Source organism: Micropterus salmoides, unplaced genomic scaffold (assembly GCF_014851395.1).
Source record: "Micropterus salmoides isolate LMB-PRFRI ecotype aquatic unplaced genomic scaffold, ASM1485139v1 Ms_hic_scaffold_1264, whole genome shotgun sequence".
Lineage (NCBI taxonomy): Eukaryota > Metazoa > Chordata > Actinopteri > Centrarchiformes > Centrarchidae > Micropterus > Micropterus salmoides.
In genome coordinates this window covers 1-21,083 of record NW_024040335.1, presented here as the reverse complement: position 1 = coordinate 21,083, position 21,083 = coordinate 1, and the positions used below count along the sequence as shown (strand labels likewise).

The window sequence follows — 21,083 nt, the reverse complement described above, 5'->3', positions numbered from 1 at the left end:
CTTCAAAGCGCAGGGTACCTCTGGTCGGCTCGGAGGCATTGCGAGGCTACCCAGCCGACCAATCACAGATGTTACGGTCCGCATCGACTCGACTTGTAGTTACATTTTTGAGGAGGTGCGTACCCTCTGCGTAGCCTACGCATAAGTATAAATTGCACTTTAACGTGATGCATGCTGGATTTAAAATAAGGCTTGCTGGTTAGAAATTGTGTCTGACTTTCGCCAGCGCTGCAATGCATGACATTAAAACCTTGCGGGAGCAAGGCGGCTGCAGGTGCCGAGTCTGGCGGCCGCAGTTGCTTTTCCCCAGCGTCACCAAATTGGAACCAGACTTTTGCCTGGTCTCGCGGCATTATTCTTTGCAAATGCCGCGAGATCATCTCAGCTTACAGTAAGCTCTCGCAGGTAGTGTGTCCGACTTGACGGCGCCATTTTTATTCCCCGCCACTGCAGTCACCTGCAGCTCAGGTTAGACTATCAACTCGGCGAAAGTCACCCGCCGTCATCTCGAACGCACCTACTTTTTTCTTCTCTTGATTAATACCGCATTGTAAACAACGTTTAGGTGCATACCGCCATCTACTGTTCAGGAGTGTGTAACACACACATAATTCGTGATTTCCAATTGACACTTGAAACTACGTTTAAAACAATCTTTCTACCAGATTGCTGGAATAGCATTATAATAGCACTATCATTAGCATGACAGTCTTCATTTATCAGTTCAAAAACACCAAAGAACGAGGTAGAAATAGGGTAAAAGATGCGAGCTTTTATTTGAAATGTAGAAACTAGCGGAAGGCACCAAGCGGGAGGCCATGAGAGGGGGAGGCCATGAGAGGGGGGAGGCCATGAGAGGGGGAGGCCATGAGAGGGGGAGGCTCCAGGCTGCAGCCATACCGTCTCGAAAATCTGACGAACACGGTAGGAGTTAATATGTCTATGTTAACAACCACCAGAAGAGGGCGGTAGTGCAGCAGTAAGGAATCCAGTTGCCGTTGACCCTCGATAAAGCACAAGAAGAAGCAGGAGCAGTGGTTGGCCATTGTGTCTCTCCGTACCTCTCACTGACAATAAGGAGGAGAAGACGGTGTCCTGGCTAACAAAGTGAGGAATATGCGCTCACTTGTAGGATTATTTGCTGTGGTTGCTGCAGCAAGCCTGTACCTGTACTCACTGTCCCTGTACCTTCCTGCGGGACCACGACGGCGTCTTCCGTCAGCCGCCGACAGGAGACATGTGGAGACAGCGGAGTCCGAGCAACCCACTGACAGCTCCGAGGAACCCAGCAGGTGACTGGTCATGCTATAGCCTTATTAGCCACAACAGTAAAGTGTCTATCTTGGTTACATATAAACTATTTTAAATGGTATGCTATTTTAACGTTACTGTCTCTCACGCTAGCTAATGTTAGCCTGTTCCCATCCCACCCGCTCACTCCTTCAAAGCTAACTGGGCAGGATGCTGTGATGTAACGTTAAATATTTCCGTCAACTCTGTTTATTAGTTACGTTACACAACAGCGTAATGTAATAATGGATACATCATTTAGCTACTTTAAATGATAAAATTACTAAAGGTTACAGACCAAAGCGATAACTTCAGAACTGATTAAAAACACTACTGTTGGCTGATTTAGCGAGAAAAATGAGCGAATCTGGAACAAAGTTTTCCCTCCTGGGTGTCTTAAGACCACATAAATCGTCCTGTTAACAAGGCAAATTTAGATAAGATAAGATGTGCCTTTTAAGCAAAAAGTCAGAGGTGTAGAGAGTGAACAGAAAAGGTACAGTTCCCTGGGGTGTGCCTGTGCTCCTGCAGCCCTGCAGCCTGTTAACATGGCAAATTTGAACGTCTTAAGACTACAGAAAATATCATGTTAACACATCCATGTTGGGGGATACTACTTCATCAGTTTCTGAGGGAAAACTCTTTCATACAATAACTGCAAGGGACAATAAAAACATCTCCCAGCAGGAGATCTTTAGAAATAAAGTCGCTGAGGGTCTGAAAAAGGTGTACAGCCGACCACAATAAAGATCAATAAACGGATATCCAAAATATAAGCAATGCCAAAATATTGTGTCTTGGAGTCTCTCTCAAGCAAGTGTCTACAATTAATTCAAAATGATCAATGATTATGTTCATGACATTGAAAATCAAGTCCCTTAAGTCACAAAGTTGTAATGATTGTAATCCAGAGAAATTTACTTAATCATTGATCAACAAAATTGTAATGAAGCATTATTTGTGTGTGTGAATTTCCCATTGTTTATTGAAAATTAGTTATAGGCTAAATTTGATAAACCGAATGAGATAGGGCTGTAATTAAGTAAAGTAAGTCATTTTTGCTTAATCTGCAGTTATTTTCTCAATTAAATTATTGAATTGAAAGTAATCATTAATCTAAAAAATTGTGATGCCCATCACAATTTCATAAAGCCCAAAACCCAAAGTTGAACAGGTGACAATCACATGAAACTCTGATGGACATAATAATTATTTTGCTCTAAAAATAACTTCAAGTATTAATTGATTATCAGATAAATTGCAGATTTATTTTTTGTCCATCCACTCATTAATCAACTAAGTTTAAACAATTAGATCTGAACAAATGTCTTTTAAAACTACAAATATCATCATGCTTTAATTTACCAGTTGAAAATGCTGGCTATTTATGATTTTATATCTGTTAGCAGGTAAACAGTGTCAATATTAATTAATATTTGATTACAGTGAAGTCTTTGACCGTATTTTCCAACCGTGTCTAACTGTGAAAGATGAGTAGAAGACTTAACTAGCTTGAGTATGGGATGTTTTCGCAGGTTGAAGTTCCCTTCGGACTTGGAGGAGCTGAGGGAACTGGCTGAACTCCTGCAGTTTTACAAGACGGAGCACACTGAATACGTCCTGCTGCTCTTCTGCAGTGCATATCTCTACAAGCAGTCCTTTGCCATTCCTGGATCCTCGTTCCTGGTAAGGTAAAAATTGTTTCAAATATTCTCTGCACTAGAGCTGCAGCCAACTATTTTTTTCATTGTCAATGAATCTGTTGATTAGTCGCTCGATTAATCGATTAGTTGTTTGGTCTGTAAAATGTCAGAAAATGCTGAAAAATGTTAATCAGTGTTTCCCAAAGCCCAAGATGACGTCCTCAAATGGCTTTTTTTTTGCAGACAATAGGGCTGAACAATATGAAAAAAAAATCATATTGCAATAATTTGGACAGATATTGCTATATGTGATTTTTGCTGGTGTCTGTACCAAAAAGAGCATGTTCCTGTTAAGTCTGGATAATACAGTTTGTGTTGGCCGGGGCATCACTGGAGCACCACAATGCTTCATTTTTAATTGTATGTTGTGACACATTTACGTTTATCAAAAATTTGCAGCTCCTGTGATTTAGACATTGCACTTGACTATATTGCAGTTTTGATAATATTTCGATAGTTAGTCCATAAATAAAATATTATCAGACAAAGAGGAGTAAAGAAAGTATAAAGATTTAAGATGCTGGAATAAGAGAATTTTGATTTTTGTTCTTAGAAAACTACTAAAACATATTAATTCGTTTCAGCAGCCCTAAACCAGTTAATCAGTGCAGGTCTACTTTGCACCGATGCTGGATAAGAAGGCAGACATTCTTGTAAGGAAGGCAAAAACAGTGGCCTTTGGAAGTGTTAAAAAATGTATTTCATCTTTATGGTAAGAATTAGTCACAGCATTTTGGATAAAAATATTCAGCTAGCTCAAACAACAAAGGCCTTTGGGTCAATGACATGACGTGGATATTTTTGTGTCCAAGTGAATTCTTTTCTGTTAAAGTAATTTTAATCAATTCATGACATAATACATATTTTATAAAAACAAAAACCCATTTGGTGTGAATACATTTTCATTTTCAACATTATAATGATATCTATTTTATGTTTTGGCATCTAAAACTCCCAAAATGTCAGGTGGTGCAAATAAACAGATTAAGAAAATATTTTAAATTGTGTTTTAAGCATATTAAATTCAACTTTTAGTCAGACTGATTCACTTTCCATGTCAGGTGGTACAACCAGTGTAATACTGGAAAGTTATTAATTTATCATGAAACCTTTTATTTAATCAAACCAATATGTATGAACTTGCTAGCAAAAGCAAAAGTTAATACAAGTTTCATACTATAAGCCTGTTATATTTGAAATAAGTTATAAAGTCAGGTGGTGCATTCAGTATGTCAGGTGGTGCAAATGCAAGGAAAGTTATTCTAAAGTGACTAATGTTTGGCTTGATAATGAAAATTTTAAAATTTGTTTTAAATTAAGAATGTTTTACCGCGTCTAAGCTTTTTCATGAGAATAGGTTGTGTTTACTAGCTTCAGAAGAGCTGCGTTCAATTCTACCAATTTAATAAGGCACCTAAAAAATGAACACTAAACAGAATACAGTGAGTTCACTTAGGTAACTCAATCCGAAGCAACACACGAGGATACTGTTAAGGATAGAGAAATTTAATTAAACAGTGATCCTGAAGTGTACACTATGCAACTGTATTTAGTAAAATATAAGTATCGGATCGGGACTCGGACTTGGCAGATACTAAATATTAAATGACTCGGATCAGGGGCAAAAAAAGGTGATCAGAACATCCCTATTTGTAGTTATCTGAAGATGAAGATAGAGGGAAAACTGTGAAACTCCCAATTTAGCCAGCAGTCCAGAACAGCAAAAAGTGAGGCAACAGTGGAAGCAAAACCGGTGAAAGCACAGGGAGAGGAACATTTAAAACGTTGTTCAATTACAATGGAATACGTAGGGGTGGGAATCACCAAAGGCCCCACAATACGATATTATCACGATACTTATGTCACGATACCATATTATTGCGATTTTAAACATATTGCAATTGTGTCCCCAAAGGAAAATTCTTTTTCTAGTGGACTGAAAATGCTATTTTATTAGTGCCAAAAAACAAACTTCTCATGTACAATTTATATAATAAAAGATCGATACTTGACGTTCGTGTTACGATACAATATAACATCGCGATACTATGCTGTATCGTTTTTTTTTTTTCACAGTGAATCCACTGCACTGTAGCCTGTTTTTAATCAGTTCATTACTTTTACTTCAACAGAGACTGTTGACTAAAACACCTTTTTTGTATTTGAAAGAAAATTGCAATTTTACAGTATGTTCGCTGTCATTACTAATATGTTGTCAGGTGGCGCAACTGAATTGTCAGGTGGTGCGACCAGCTACAATATTGATTTAAACTGATAGGTTGAAGCGAACATATGGTTTAAAACAATGATGATCATGAATACTGTATTGAAAACGTCAATTTTTATTTTTGTATAATTATTTTTCCATCACTAAATGTAAAATTGGATGCTAAAGATACTAAATAACTGGCTTCTAGAATGCAATAATCTTAGATAATTGTAAATACAAATCACAAGCACAAAATAATAATTTGTTAAGCCTATAGACACTCTAGGGAATACTTGCCAAAGCTATAAATTAGAATAAATAGTAGGAAAATATATATGTTGTTACAAATATTTGGTTGCGCCACCTGACATTTTTTGGGCTGTGAAGTTACAAAAATGTGTTTAAACACTTTAAAATGTTATTTAACAAATAAAACTTGTTTATACACATTGTTCTAATTTCAAAAATATGAATTATATCTATTTTGAAAAGACTTGAACTGACTTTAAAAACAAAACAAACATTTTTTGAAGCTTTTTATGTCATTTACCCTTTTGCGTTTTGGACTTTTGTGACAGTTTTTATTCCCAGTTTAATCTGTACAGCCGAGTGTGCCGCACAGAGAAGAGGCCTCAGCCACACACCACATGCTGGTTAAAGTGACTCTAACCCAACGTCTCACACTTAAAACCACTGTTGGATCACAGAGGATTTAGAAACCGTAGATCTGTGTGTCAGAGCTGATCATTACACATTTTGATGATGTCTAGTAACACAGTCCTTATCTGCTTGTCTTTGTGCAGAACATACTAGCAGGAGCTATATTTGGACCATTTCAAGGGCTGCTGCTCGCCTGTGTACTCACCACAGTCGGCTCCACCACATGCTACCTCCTGTCCCAGGCTTTCGGAAAACGCTATATTGTTAACCTCTTCCCTGATAAAGTCTCCATGCTACAGAGGAAGGTAAATCAGTGTTCTCATTCAAGCCAACAAATATTGAAAATGTTGTGTAAATTATATTTGACAACATACGAACTTCTAAAGCAATGATGCGCTTAGTTTAAAGCCGGGACAATGTCGTAAAAACTAGCAAGAGACTGCTAGATTTTGAAAGTATCCAACTGAATGACAGGCTTTCTTTCAAAGCCACAACAAAAATACAAGAACAAAAATACATTGCCTACCCCAGCTCTTACCAAGTAACTGTTCTTCCTGGGTTGTATATCTTCTACATAGGGAGATAAAGATCAGCACACTGCTGACTATAAATACACTGCAAGGCTTGGTAAAAAACAAAAACAAAGTGTAAGCCATCAGAGATGTTTCTTAAAGCAACTGCAAGGCACTTCTTTCTGCAGCCCCTGTGGACAAAAGCGGTAGTTTCCACCGCCTCGGGTCGTAAAGATCTTGATGTGGCTAGCGAGCAAGTGGATTTGTTTTGGAAGCGAGTGAAAGAAAGACGCAACTTGTTTTTAATAATACATCAACATTCCTTAAAAATGTTCTGTATTCGTAATAATAAGAAAACAGAAAGATATAGTTCAGGCCAAAATAAAATGTCATGTTATCAGCCATTTCTTTTACAATACTATCCAGCGTGACCTATACCTCCATGGACTGTACACAGCCAAATAAAACAGACATAGCATACCTTCCTGGAGGAAGACGGACAATTCAGGATCGGTTTTGAATAATTTCAAATCCCTCAATTCTCCCCTATGTGTTGAACCCTGAACCAAGATCGACTCCCATTTTCTCTTGGCTTATCGTGCCCCAGTATCAGCTATAACCACAAAATATAAAGACAGAAATAAAAGTCCTCTTCTGCTTCCTTTTAACTAGCTAACGTACCACTCACTGTAAAAATGTAAACAACAGCAACAACAACAGCCACAGTCACAGAATATTATGTGGTGTAAATGTTTACAGGTTTTATCACCTCCCCTAGGAGGTGTTATGTACTACTATTTCAGGTTTCATTATGAAATATGACACCTACGTATGTGAACGCGAGGTGAGGTTGCGTACTGACATTGAATCAGAGTCTATACTGTACGCCTCCATTTAGAATTTAAAGTTGTATTTTCCTGACCCGATGTATTATTATGTGCAAAGTTATACCAGGAGGTGTTTTGCAGTGTTATTAACTAAATCTTATTCTACTATAACGAGGTTAAATGATGACTCTTGTCATGTTCCTGTTGAAAATCTATTCAGCAGGCTGTTGTGGTTACTGTCAGTTGACACTGTTCATAAACCAGTGTGACATAACACTGACACCCAAAAGAGAAATTACTATCTATCTTACGATAGATAGTAATTAGTAGTATTAGTAGTATCTATCTACTGTCCCTTCATTGATTCAAACATCTCGTTTAACATCTCGTCCTTATCTCCCAGGTCGAGGAGAACCAGGACTGTTTGTTCTTCTTTCTGCTCTTCCTGAGGTTCTTTCCCATGACTCCCAACTGGTTTCTGAACATGTCTGCCCCGATTGTCAACATCCCCATCACCTTCTTCTTCTGCTCGGTCTTCATTGGTAAGAACAGACACCTGCACACCTGATTGACGGCTTGCTGTCAATAAATGATGATGATTCAAAACGGAAAAACAGATAAACAGAAAACAAAAAAAACAGACATTTTCTTTTTCTTTTTTAAAACCAAAACAGAAAAATATTGATTTGATATTTAATGAGTCCGATTTGTGTTACACTTAAACCTGCAGCAGATACACTTGGGCGATTGCGGTGCCTGATTAAATGTAAATGTAAATTTTCAATTTGTTGATAGCCCCTTGAGATGCAGCATCTCGTTTTCAAGAGGGTCCAAATACACACATAAATAAGATGAGCTAGAAAAACAGAACAATATTATATAGCTGCAGTACTGGAAGCTGCATCTATATAGCCTAATATTAGCTCAACGTTCAGTTTGTAACTCACTAGCAACTGTAACAGGAACGCATTCCTGAGAATCCTCCAGTTTTTAAGATTTCTTAAATTATTTCAGTGGTAGTTGTCAGTACATCCAAACGGGACACTGCAAATATGAACTGGTATTAGTTAGTTCGGGGAGCTGTATATTAACGAATCATACACGGATTAAAATTTTCGGGTAAATTTCATTCATCTCTACACTGTTTCGAGATGACCTTTATTTTCTTTTTGAGATGGAAGAATTTAGAAAGTTGCGCTGCGCTGCGGAGAGCGTCCAGCTGCAGTAACACATGGATTATGCGAGCTCAGCCTTTATCCAGCCAGAGGGAACGACCACTGACCGTCCAGTGAGCCGGTTCCACTGGCAACACAACCCATAGTAGGGTGAACGGAGGGGGGGCAGGGGGTTGGAGCATGTAGGGCGAGGGAGAGGAGGTTGCACCCTGACCTTAGCCTCAAGAAAAAACCCTTGATAAACATATTCGGGTATTTTTTGTTGAGATCGCTCAGCTGCTTCAGATCCCAAACAAAATGCTTCCTTGATTCTGACGTACTTAAGCTAGAAATAGGAGAATTTTGAGTGTTTGAGGCTACAATCATATTCGCCATAGTTGATATGAGATGCGACCTGACAAGAAATAGCCTTATATATAAAATATTTGGCCTAATGTTGACTTTTTGTTTCACAGGATACACGAACACAAGTCTCCTGGTTCAAAAGTCCTGGCCCTCCTTTCACCCCAACCATGTTCTAACTCAGTCTTTTCTGTTAAATATCTCATACCTGCCTTTACCGTCACAAACTGACGCTACAGGGCTTCCCCCACTGCATTGACCTATGACACTATAGGGATTCCCAGTGCGTTACAAACGCCGATAGGCCTTGATCATGCGTCCATATGTGACGAGTCGGGGAGTGAGAACGGGTTGTAGGGATACAACACTGGTCAAAGATAGAACAAAACGCAGCTCCTTTGTTTTCCCTTATGGATTTAAAACAGAAAAACCAAACAATGACTTGGTTTTTTGTTTTTTCTGATTTGGTTTTGAAACGTAGTAATTAAAGAACAAACCATACACTCTAAATCAAAACAACACAGACCATTTTCAATTCTTTTGATCCCCCAGATAAACAATGTAGACACCAAAAGAAAAAGGACTTTACATTCACCTAAATCAATGTTGAAAAGGCCACTTTAATGGCTGCTCATATTTGGTTGCTCCTCTTTGTATTAGTGTTGGTTATTACGTGCCTTCTGATTTAAAGTGTTCATTGTTTCTGTCCTTTTTTATCTAACAAAATCACAGAAAACGGGGATTCAATTCAAACAAGAATACCAGATAAAACTGCAAATAGCCCTTCTTATAATGTCCACCACAGTTTTTTTATTGATCTACTTGCTTTCATAGGTCTCCTGCCGTACAACTTCATATGTGTCCAGACAGGCGTCATGCTGTCCGAGGTGTCGTCACTGGATGACTTGTTCTCCTGGGAGCGGCTGCTGCAGCTGCTGGCCATTGCCTGCATGGCACTGCTGCCTGGCGCCCTCATCCGCCGCTTCAGTCAGAGGCGTCTCAAACTGGATGTCCGTTCGCAGAACGGGCTCGTTGCAGATAAGAAAGTCAAGTGATCTGTTCTGGAATCGAGTTTGTTTGTTTCCTTGCACTTTGATGACCTCTGCCGTGAATGTAATTAGTGGTGACTCTTCAGAAAAACCTTATGCACATACATGTGTAAAGGTTTCTTTTATCTGGGAGTGCTTTACTTTTCTGGAGCCACATGGAGATGGAGAGGTTTTAGAAAAATAAGAGTGGCACAGTGGGATTTGAGGCCAAGTATTTTGTTTGACCAAATGTTGGTGTTTCTGTGCCATGGCGCCTGTTGGCATGCACAGTATATGTATATTATTTGGCTTCGATTATGAAAAGAAGATTATTGAGATAAACCAATTATTGTGCTGCATTCCGTTTCACAATGATGCTCTTGTTTTGTCTTGTAAATCCAGCGCATCCCTTTCCTTTACAGCGGTGGCTCTCGCCTATGTCTAAAAGCCCAAACTCTCTCTCAGCCAGGCTGTGACATATTAAGTTCAGCTCAAGCCAAGATGACAGGGGTAAAGACTGCTATAACTGGCACCATTATTAGCTTAAGCCTTTGGCATTTTACACTACATAAATAAGCCCAGTGGCTAGTGGACCTTTCCATAGCTTATAAATTACATGTATTTTTACTTTTGTTACTAATCGTTGATTTAAGTCACTGTATTTCATGAGAGAACACCACGGTTGAATTTCAGCATTATGTAATATTACGTAAGTTGTCGTCCACTCCAGTAGTTCACCTGTCACCTGCTCAGCCCCCCCAGGCAGCCCATCTGCAGTCAACCTATCGAAACACTGCCTTTCTGTCATTCTGTCACCTCTAAGAGGCTGTTTAAATTTAATAATGTTGGATGACTATTTCTTATAACTTGGGCTATTTGAGATTTTTGGTGTTCTGCATAATAACTTTTTTTTAATGGAGCATTAAATAATTATGATTATGATTTTCGTTGTAATGGAGCAGCCCTAATGTATATAGATATATGAATGTACAGTAATTATATGGAAAGAGGGAGGGGTTTTAGGGAAACTTTCGTGTTATACAGTAAGAGTACTGCTTCAATGTTAACAGCTAGTGTTTCAAGTGCCTGTCATCCCTGGTTCAAACTTCTACCTCCAAAAATGACAGCCTACCAGTGTTCATAGTGGCTGGATGGTTCCAATGATTGTTTTTTGGGTTTGTTTGGATTATTATATTTGTAATGTAAAAACTGATCATGTTTGCAGTGTATGTTAAACAACTTGGAAGTTGTATTTTTCTTGTGTGACAATCACATTTTGCAATTTTAGTATAAATTCTAAGAGTGTATAGGACAGTTTTTACTATTTTTCAACTCTGCTTGAACTTAAAAGATTTTTAAAATTGTAGAGACCAGAATAATTGAATTGAATAACAAAATGTACAGCCCTGTTTTACCATGTCATATCTAATCAGCTGGATTCATATCTGAAAGTGAATGTGCAGTTTATTCAGGCAGTGTGAGGCCTCTGTTAAACCAAGCCTTAATATTGCATTGCAATCCTTCTCTTTGCTGCCTCTTTTCACGGTCCATGTGTCTTTTGTACATTACCTGTCCAGCAGCTTCTGCGTTGCACAAAGTGTTTTAAAACTCTTTCTTAATTTTGCTGATGTAAAATGTTATGTCAGCTTTCTGTTTCTTCAAAGATGTGAATTCTTTTAAGTGTAATCTAATGCAGACTTTGGCTGGTACATTTGTCAGATTATAAATGATGTGCCACCTTTTTATTCCAGAGACGACAAAAAAAACTTTGAAATAATAAATCAACAGTAAACATGGAACACAGCCTTTTGTTTTTTCAAATATTCTTTATTGCTCAGATCTAGGTTGCTCAGCAATACAGTTCACTCACAACTCAAAACAACAGCATGGCTGTTACCAGAAAGGCATGGATCCACGAGATGTGTTTAAAAATGGATCATTTGTCTGTCCAGTGCACAGTCACCGATCACCTTGAGGTGTTTGGGACCGTTTGGCCCATGGGGAATTGTAGAACTTGAGGGTTGTTGACCTACTGAGGAAACAAAAGGAATCTCCCAATTGGTGAAATGCAGTTAAGAAATGGATCCATGTGAATCCACTACTGAAAGTCTAGTGCTATATGAAGTGTAGTAAATACTGGACCGCCGTCAGTCTCGTGCAGTGCTTTGTGTTTTCTCATTGAACAATTAGACAGGACAAAAAACACTGCTGTGGTTCTGCATACATCCGGCCAGACTTCGCTAAATCCTTTTCTCGGCTAATCCATAATTTTAGGATGGTTGTTGAATGCAGAACAAGTTTTATCAGATTTTATTTTTTATTAATGTGTTTTTTTTGGACCTGGATACACCCTCCTTCCTTCTTTGTATGTCACAGATTCATTTTATTTTCCCATTCTGATTCTCCCAAATTTGTTCAAAATTAGAGCTAGGACATTTTTCAACCACAATTAAAAGCTAGTATTATTGGTAGTGATCTAACAGGAATGAATATTATAAGCAAAGAATCCCAGCTACTGCTCCGGACTACATTATTAAATCAGTGTAAATGACGCCAAAACAAAACAAAACAAAAAAAAGCCTAAACTATCCAACCACCATGTGATATGACTAACAACACAGTACACCCTCAGTGATGTGTGTAATTGTGGTTTTCTGGTACTGAATATTAATGTCTAGCAACACCCCACAAAACCTAGAAACACCAATCCTTGGAAGTAAAAAAGAAAAGAAAAAGAGAAAAAAGGTTACTGTCATCTTGACAAGTTTCGCCTCAGATTGCGGTTGGCTTACAAATGTCTCAACAAGCAGGACGCCGTGCTGACAACACCACAGTGTAACCGAACCACCTCATAGGGAAACCTGCACTTACTGTATAAAGAGCCAAAAACACAAGAGAGACAGAGGCCTGAAGAGTCCTCCGCAACGCAAGAAAAGAGCCTCAGCTTCAAAACTGCTCTAAAAAGCTACTGCTTGACAGTCAAACAAACCACGAGTGACAAACTACAGTTTCCAGTGCTACCGTGAAAAGCCGTTTTCTCCCCGCGACATGGCCCTACTACAGTGAAGCAGACCACCACAGGAGTCATGCGTTCGAGTAGAAGCACCGTACTGCATCCGTGTGGGTAAGGTCGGGGTATTTGAATCAGCTCTGGTGAGCTCTCATCATCAGTGTGAGGTACTGTACCGGCTGTGGGGAGGCTTGCTGAAACAGCCTCAGGCATTGTGTGAGTTTGATAGACCTTTATGTTTTGTTTAAGCACTGCTAGTCTGTGTTCACTGGGACAAAAATGATCCACCTCATCTGATGACAAACGTCTGCCCTCCAAAAAGTAAAAATCAACTCTCAACAGTCAACAACAAGACAAAAACACTAAATTTCACTATATCATTCATTTATTTTAATTCTTTTGCCCTACATCGGTTTTAGTAACTAAAGTCAGCCTTGGATTCTGAGAGGTAATTCTGAAATGTACAGCACAAATAAAAATTAAAATTAAATCGGTAGATTGATGGGAAAACCGTTTAGAGGTCAGTTTTGAGGGAAGCTGTGACGCTCTAAATTTCTCCCACCATATCTCACAACGCAGGTGCAGACTGGTAAGTGTTATAGAAAGACAGAAAACGATGCATTTATGTGTGACTCTATCGTACATGTTTACAGATATACAGTTATCTTGTTGTACACAGTGACATTTCAACGACTAGAGTTGTTCTACATTCTACACAGAAGACTACCATGTTCAAGAGTCCTGTCAGTGTATTTTTGCAGCTTCGTGTTTTCTTCAAATCAACCCCAGAGTATGCTGTTAACAAATAGAGCTGGTAAGATCGGGTTGGGTTGCTATAAAATTATTTTTTTTCCCACAAATGAATAAACTTCATTGTTATTTTTAAAACTCTAAAAAACCTGGAGGTACAGTCAGGAAAAACAGGAGGTACAGTTGGTTGGTTTCTGTTTCTATCAACTGATTTGTATCTTTTTCTTTCTTTGACGGTGAAATCAGTACACAACATCCACATTCAGAACCACTTCGGGCAGGTATGTACCCCTTAGATCCTGCTCTTCATTCCTTTCTAGCAAAAACTTTGAAATCCTTTTGACGTGTATCATTAAGAGGTTGTATTGCGTCCAGGCAAAGACAGTCCAACAGAGTTGACTACGGTTTACAAAGTTTCACTAGTCGGCTGGACCTGAAGAGTTTAAAGATTACTGTAGGTCTTTTGTCTTTTTCTTTTTTTTTCATTAAAAAAGAAAATTAAAAACGCTCAAAATGATCAGGTAACAAGGCATACAAAATGTGGAAAAGGGGAAATGAAAGATTGGACTGAGGTACCCTGAAGCCTGAGGTAGATCACAATACTGACATGCGCACTGTTCACATCCTGACCAAAGTTAACGCGATGGTTCACTTTACTGTTCTCCTATTTTTTCAGGTTTTTATTTATATTATTATTCATAGTCTAGTTTTCAAGAAAATAAACACTTCCCTTCAAAATAATATGGCAGTGTCCCACTGAGGAAAAAAAGAAAAGGACTTTGTTTTCTTTTAGTTTCTTATCAATAGCTCTCATCACAAAATAGGAAAAAAATAGATTCATAAATATTACTCTCTCTTTTATATATATATACACACACGCTTGCGTACACGCACATACACACATACACACACACGGAGGAAGCTGTGCGTATTGGCAATAACCTTGTGTCTGGAAGATGAAGCTGATGGGTGAAGTCTGAAAGGTGACAAAATAAGGCAACAAGCTTCCATGGTCTCCAAAGTAAAGCACAAGGGGACACCAGGACCTGCGTGTCCAGCGTACTCACAGAGTGGTAGGCCAGCTCGCCAAAATAAAACAAAAAAAAAGTTAAAAGAAGAGAGCGAGAGTGAGAATGACAGTCTGTGTGTCTGTGCCTCTGGCCCGGCCTGCTGGACACGGCAGGGGTGATATTTCTAAAAAGGCTGCATATTGTACATTCACAGCTGTCATGCCGTTTTAGAAAGCTCCCTGACAAAAGGGGTTAAAGCCAAACGCGGCTGCGGTCATGTTTGCGGTTGTGTGTGTACCACAGGTCATACAGTGCCTCCCCATAACACCCACCCCCCCCCACCCCTTTAACCCCAAACTCTTCCTCACTGCCACTCCACACCACGAGTCTGCACCCTCCCCATCCCGCACTCCCTGAAAAACCCCTTCCCCGTTCTGGGCCCTCAGCTCACATTTTGTGTTGGCCCTCCTGACGTCCTCATAAGGCAGAGCGTGTGGCAGGTGCACGTTCACAATGACTGGTCGCCCATTAACAAGCAAAGGTGCACCACTTTTCTTTTTAAGACGTCAATTTTTGCTCTGGTCGTCGTCGAAGGATTTTTTTTTAATATTAGGACAACAAGCATGAATGTACATATAGTCTAGTGTACAGCATGGGAGAGTGATACCAGTTTACTGGTAAAACAAAACCAAAATCCCTCTGTTGCAGTTAACATCTATTCTGTTGAGCAAAAGTGGCAGTCAGTTTGATGTTATCAAAAGCCTATGGAGAAAAAAAAAGTGTTTATTGAAAACAAACCTTTTTATCCTATTAAAAATACATAATGGCAGATGAGAGAGAGAGTGATGAGAAAGTGAAGCAGAAGTTAGCAGAATAGAAAGAAAAAAAATAAAGTGTAGCATCAGACATGAATGGAGAGGGACGTTATCTTTTGCGTTGGCACACACACAGGCTTGTTACAAAGACTCAGAACCATTCACCATATTTACTTTATAGGGGTTTTCTTTTTTGATTTCAGTGGCCTATGTGAACAAACAAGGGAAACCGCTTTATGTGGCTGTCACAGCCCAATCAATCTCTGGAACAAGCAAAATATTAAAAACTCCACCGAGTTGTACTGTCATTTTCAAAAATAACAGCGCATCCTCCGGGTGCATCAATATACTTTTCTACTCTGTATTAATACTGCTAAGGATATTTCATCTTACAGTCTGAAGATCATCTCAATCTCTTGTGAGAGAAGGTGTCCATTGTCCCTCTCTCTCGCTCTAATCCAAAATATCAAACACAATGCCTCGTATACGCTCGTGTTAATACAGCTTTATCTGTTTGTTAGGCCTATGTTAGTCCAACTAAAGAGATAACGTTATGCAGGGCGACATACTATTTCCTGTTGACCTTTTTAACTGTGAAGACAACAGTTCCCAAATTCTCTGCCATTTCCAACTTTCTTTTAGAATTTTTTTTTTGGTCTTTTTTTAAATATTATATTATATCAGTACGATTTCTCCCACTCTATCTGCTCTCACAGGGCTGGCAGTGCACACAATGCCCTCAGCCTTTGGCTCTCACTTGTTTCCCCCCGAATGAAGTTCTTTGGTTTTGATCCCGGTGCTGCTGGTCTGCCCTGCATGTCCCCCTTGGCCTTGGCCTTTGTCTTGGTAGGTCTCTGTCCGTTTGGGAGGGCTACATTCATTGGCTGGCGCCCGCTGGAGCCACCCCGCTGGTCACTTGGAGTGGTGCGGTGACACGGCGGCGCCCTGCTGGTGCTTCTGTTCCTGCTGTTTCACCTGCTGAATGATCTCCCGGATCTTCCTCTGTGCAGTCTGTTGGAGAGACATCACATGTGGGACGAGGAGTTAATTGTCTCATGACAAGATGTTGACATTAAAATAATGGACAGGGAAGAACTACCACAATGTAAAAAGGAAGAATAATGATCATTAAATCCTACATGGAATTATATACATCGATATATGTAAAATGTATCTGAAAGACTGTTGATGTGCAGATAACTGACAAGTTTCTATGAATTGCAAAGCATCAAGAAGGGTAAGCTGAAATATGAGGGGGGATGAATTGTATGTTTGTTTATGTGTTTTTCTTTCTTTTTCATTTGCTTTCCTCTATTTTTCCCCCTGCAATTATCTGTCTGTCAATTGTATTAATGTATGGTATAAATATGCGTTGGTGCCGTTAGCTGGGGACGGTGTCAAACTAATAAAAAGCAAAACCAAACCAGTGAGCTCCAGCTGAATTTATCATTGTGATGGCAGAAAATTGTTTTCTCTTTTAGTTCTTTTATGCAAGTGCTTATAATAGTACTACTTTTCTATTATTATGTCTTATATATTCTTTTAATATATATTCTTTTCTTTAACCTTTTCTTTTTATTATAATACTCATTATCCTAGTCTGTCCACATGTGTAGGGTTTAGGTCAGAGATGTGAAGTTGTTTTATTGTTTTCCTCACCCAGCCTTGACTGGGACCAGTCAAGGCTGGGAGAGGATCTTTGTTCCCCAAAACATAGAAACCTAGCCTGTGTAAATGATTATGCATCCATTTGCTTGGGGCCAGATGTTGATGACTGTCCTAGGAGACAGAACCTCTGGTCCAGCTGATTTATGTTGTACTTCTCTGTTTATTCTCTTTTATTAATAAACCACAATTTTAACAGATAAAGACAACGGTTTGTTGTAACTCAATTATTTGCTCAATCCCTCACCAGGAATACCACAATTTTCCATTACAATCATCATTCATTTTTTTTGACAATACAGCTTTTGTACATGTACACGAGAAAATCAAAAATCAAAAATCAAAGATCAAAACAATCCCAACTCAAGGTCCACTTTCTAACCTGTTCTGGAGATTTCAATCATATCAGACAGTCTTCATCATTGGATGGAGTTTGCTCAGTTGTCTCGTAGATGGATCTGTTTACAATTAATTAATTATTAAAAGCTACTGGGCTTGCATGCCTAGTTGTCTCCATGGCACTAGACCATGTGATATGGTTGAAAGCTTCAGAAAAATCAAGTACAGTAAGTGAACCTTGAGTTGGGATTGTTTTGTCCAAAAATAATTGCTGTTATATCTTTGTTAAACAGACAACATGCTCACACCGACCAGTAAGACATTACACTGTTTAATGACTCCCCTGTTCACAGAGCCTTACACCTTGTTTTGCGTACCTGGCTGGCAAAGAAATGCCCACTGATTTTCACAAAGACCTCATCATTCTCGTCTGGAGTTTGGTCCCGCGGTACGATGACCTCAGCGCTTGTAAGGTTCTGCAGCTCGTTTACCTGGGGAAAAAACACTCCAGAGATCATCATCTTGCTTTGAATGTCACCTCCAGCCTCACTTACAAAACATGCTGACAGACAAAGTATCAAATTATGGCACACTGAAAACACCCTTTGAAGAAAACAGGTGTTATTTGGTGTACAGTAAGTGCAAGTCCAAGTAAATGCAATTGTGTAAATATAAATAGTAGCTCATTTCAAAACAACTTGCTGAGTTACTTTTTAATATAGAGAATGTTGATAGAGTTTTTTTTTCCCCGAGCAGAGTTCAAACTACAGTCTTCTGGGTGTGAAGTGGAAATGAAATATTTAAAAGCCAACAAAAAAACTTTCTCTTCTTTGCTGACCGACTGTTACTGTTACATTTGGCCAAAAATGTCTGATGCTTATGGAGATCCCTACTGTGTACTAAATAATTTACACAGTCAATGCAATTTAAGCATCAACTCACCGTCTTGCCGCCTTTACCAATGACCCTGCCGGCTGCAGTTGAGGGAACCTTGATGTGCGTCTCCAGTTTGACCTCCTCCTTCGCTGAGAAGAAGTTCTCCTCTTTCAGCTTCCCAAATATCCGACCTTGGGCCTGGAATACAGAGGAGGGTATGAGGCAAGGAGAGACTGGGGAAAATGGGAGGACACAGTGATCCACTGCAGTTTACTATAATACAGGAAAATATAATAATCATGATTTTCTTTTTAAATCTATAGCAATTTTAAGTAGCAATCTCATCCTCAAAATGTTTGCATACAATTTTAGCATATAATAATGACATTTTAATGCATATTTGTACACACATTGTGTGTCAAGTGTTTTTACCTTAAACTGAGCCTCTGGGGTTCCAGTAATGATTACCATCCTCTCAGTCACATCTGGGCTCTCAGCTGGGGCAATCTGACACACACACACACACACACACAAACAGGTTATGGAGACAAACAAGGAGATAAAATGTGAATTTGTTCTGTGGTCATTCTATCCATGTAACCAGTGAATCATCTGAGCAAATTCCTACAAATACATTGCCTTAGATTACGTTATGAGAATTGACCAGCTGTCCCACCTCACTAGACAGGGCTTGAGGGGCTTTCTGAAATGCCCAACTCACTAGTCATCTCCTTATTTTTGTTTTTGTCTTTGACCACGAATAACTAACATCCTCAGATGTGGTCCGTGAAGTGCTGTTGACTCAGCCAGCACTGACTGCAAACTTGATAACTTCACCTTAACTTCAACTCGTGTTTGAGGGTGTAACGACCGCGTCTTTCCCCCTCCTAACTGAAGTCAGCGCTCTATTGACGCCAGCAAACCCACCTTGATGGAAGCTCCAGCGAAGTGGGCGAGTTGTTTGATGTGCTGCCCCTTCTTGCCAATTAGGGCCCCGACCGCCTGAGTTGGAATAAAGAGGTAGACAACCTCCTGTTCTTGAGCCTGTTGCTGAGATACAAAAAACAGAGCGCACAGGAAAATACATTTCACAATTTCTTTTTTGCTAAACTCCACCGCTGATGGTAGCAGAGAAAAACACTGAAAAGTGCTTTAATTTTACTTAACTCGTCATATACTTGAAGAGCAGCGGAAAACGATGACACCACATGCAAGGAAAGCTAAATTGAGCACTCTTCGAGGGTTTTCTCTTCAGGTAAACATCCCACTCTAGCTGGGACTGAACGGAACATTTCCTATTAAGGCCGATGGTTGCCCTATGTTTTTGTTTATCTTAGCTTGGTAACACTCGTGTATTCGAGGTTTACAAAGTGAATTTTTACGAGCCACAGGACCACTCTGGGCTGAAAAGTCCCCATCCAGAAATATTTGTGGTGTTCTGGTGACTGGGTGATGGTACGCAGGAATGCCAGACTCGCTGTTAGACATAAATGCTGACTGAGAGGTTGTCACAGAGTGTTATTTATGTCTCCGGCTCTATTAGTCTCATATCTTTTTCTTTACACTGTGGCAGCTCCTTGCATGTTTACCACAAGTCACAGTGCAAAGAGAGACTTTACTCAGCACGTACAGCTTAGAAAACATCCACGGTTTGAGGCTTTTCCTAAGATTCTTGTGTGCTAAAAAGCATGGCTTTAAATGCCCTCAACTATTACAATAATTAGCTACCATCACCAACAAATCTAAGTCTCTGATCACCAAGGCTACACTGACAGTAGTGCAGATTGTAGGGAACATACTGAGTGCTGGTGAGGGGTGGCACTTGCTGGAGGAACCCCGTACAGGCCACTGAGTTGTGAAGAGTGACTCTGAAAGTGAAGTGACAAGCACACCGATCAGATGGCACACAAGCACACACATTTATACACACATGCGTATACACAACTCGAGATGTTGTTAGGGGGAATTTAAACTCACAGTGAATCACACACTAACTTTCTTGACTACGATGCAGGCAAATACATTCTCACACTCTGTCTCACACCACTTTGGCTCGACCTCGTCAGGCAATGAGTGGATACTTTGTTTTACAGACAAACTGACTCATTTCTGGAGAAGATGGGGAATTCTGGTTGTTTCAAACTGTGTACAACAGCATGCAGGAAGACCTGAGTCAACACAGTATTGTTTCTTTAAAAAGCACTTCAGGGGGAACCTGGTTTACCATGTGGGAACAAATTGCTTTAAACTAATCCCTGCAGGAGCTGCGCATCAGTAAGCTGGGCGGCTGAACCCCACAGCGGTAAAGTCTAAAAGAAGCATTTTTTAATCTTTTTTTCACTAGCTTTTATGGTTTTGTGCAGTTGCTGCAAAGCATACTGTACTCACTAAGAATGGGTTGTATCCTGCTGGTGCCACAGGGGGCACTGCACCGCGTGGTCCAGCAGAAGGGGGCAGCACCGGCAGACCAGAGGAGAAGATTCCCAGAGCGTTCAGATTCAAGCCTGGGATCAGGTTGGCCTGTTGCTGTGCAGAAGAAGAGAGGGAGTGGCAGATTTTAGTCACGACTGGAAAACTACATTTGGATTTAATTAACGCAGATTATTTTATTTAATTTTCTTTTATACCAATTTTCACTGCAAAAATATGCAGTTTTTTTAAGTAGCAGATTAAACAGCTTTTTACTTGGATTTTAATTCCCCAGACATCCATGTTTCCTGCTGCACGAGGACACCGTGCTACAGTTTACAGTAAACAAAGATCATTGAGCACAGCATAGGAAATCTACGGCCAATAAGAGTTAAAGAGAAAAAAATAAGGAGAAAATGTAATCGACTACTTCCAAGTAAAAATACCTGTTTTTGAATAACAA

At 39.6% G+C, this 21,083-nt stretch overlaps 2 protein-coding genes across 2 annotated transcripts; one reads left to right on the top strand and one right to left on the bottom strand.

Annotated features, from left to right (window-relative positions):
- Positions 1 to 928: 928 nt before the first annotated feature.
- On the top strand, positions 929 to 11,543 carry LOC119900131 (transmembrane protein 41A-A-like). Its single transcript, XM_038714892.1, has 5 exons — positions 929 to 1,292; positions 2,826 to 2,976; positions 6,006 to 6,167; positions 7,605 to 7,743; positions 9,553 to 11,543. The coding sequence occupies exons 1-5, from the start codon at positions 1,117 to 1,119 to the stop codon at positions 9,771 to 9,773; spliced, it is 849 nt and encodes a 282-aa protein (XP_038570820.1). The 5' UTR covers positions 929 to 1,116; the 3' UTR covers positions 9,774 to 11,543.
- A 1,588-nt stretch (positions 11,544 to 13,131) lies between these two features.
- LOC119900130 (insulin-like growth factor 2 mRNA-binding protein 2) lies at positions 13,132 to 20,812 on the bottom strand (the record flags this gene model as incomplete). The annotated part of the gene is made up of 7 exons (XM_038714891.1): positions 13,132 to 16,342; positions 17,713 to 17,826; positions 18,278 to 18,409; positions 18,644 to 18,718; positions 19,139 to 19,261; positions 20,011 to 20,079; positions 20,600 to 20,812. Coding segments are annotated over 7 exons (825 nt in total), but the record flags the coding sequence as incomplete, so codon positions are not given.
- Between the last annotated feature and the right edge of the window lie 271 nt (positions 20,813 to 21,083).

Excerpts from the sequence above, each read along its gene's own strand:
- LOC119900131 (XM_038714892.1), top strand. The coding sequence starts at position 1,117 with ATGCGCTCACTTGTAGGATTATTTGCTGTGGTTGCTGCAGCAAGCCTG. Across the intron at positions 6,168-7,604 it reads TCTCCATGCTACAGAGGAAG|GTCGAGGAGAACCAGGACTG; the intron begins GTAAATCAGTGT and ends CTTATCTCCCAG. Across the intron at positions 7,744-9,552 it reads CTTCTGCTCGGTCTTCATTG|GTCTCCTGCCGTACAACTTC; the intron begins GTAAGAACAGAC and ends TTGCTTTCATAG.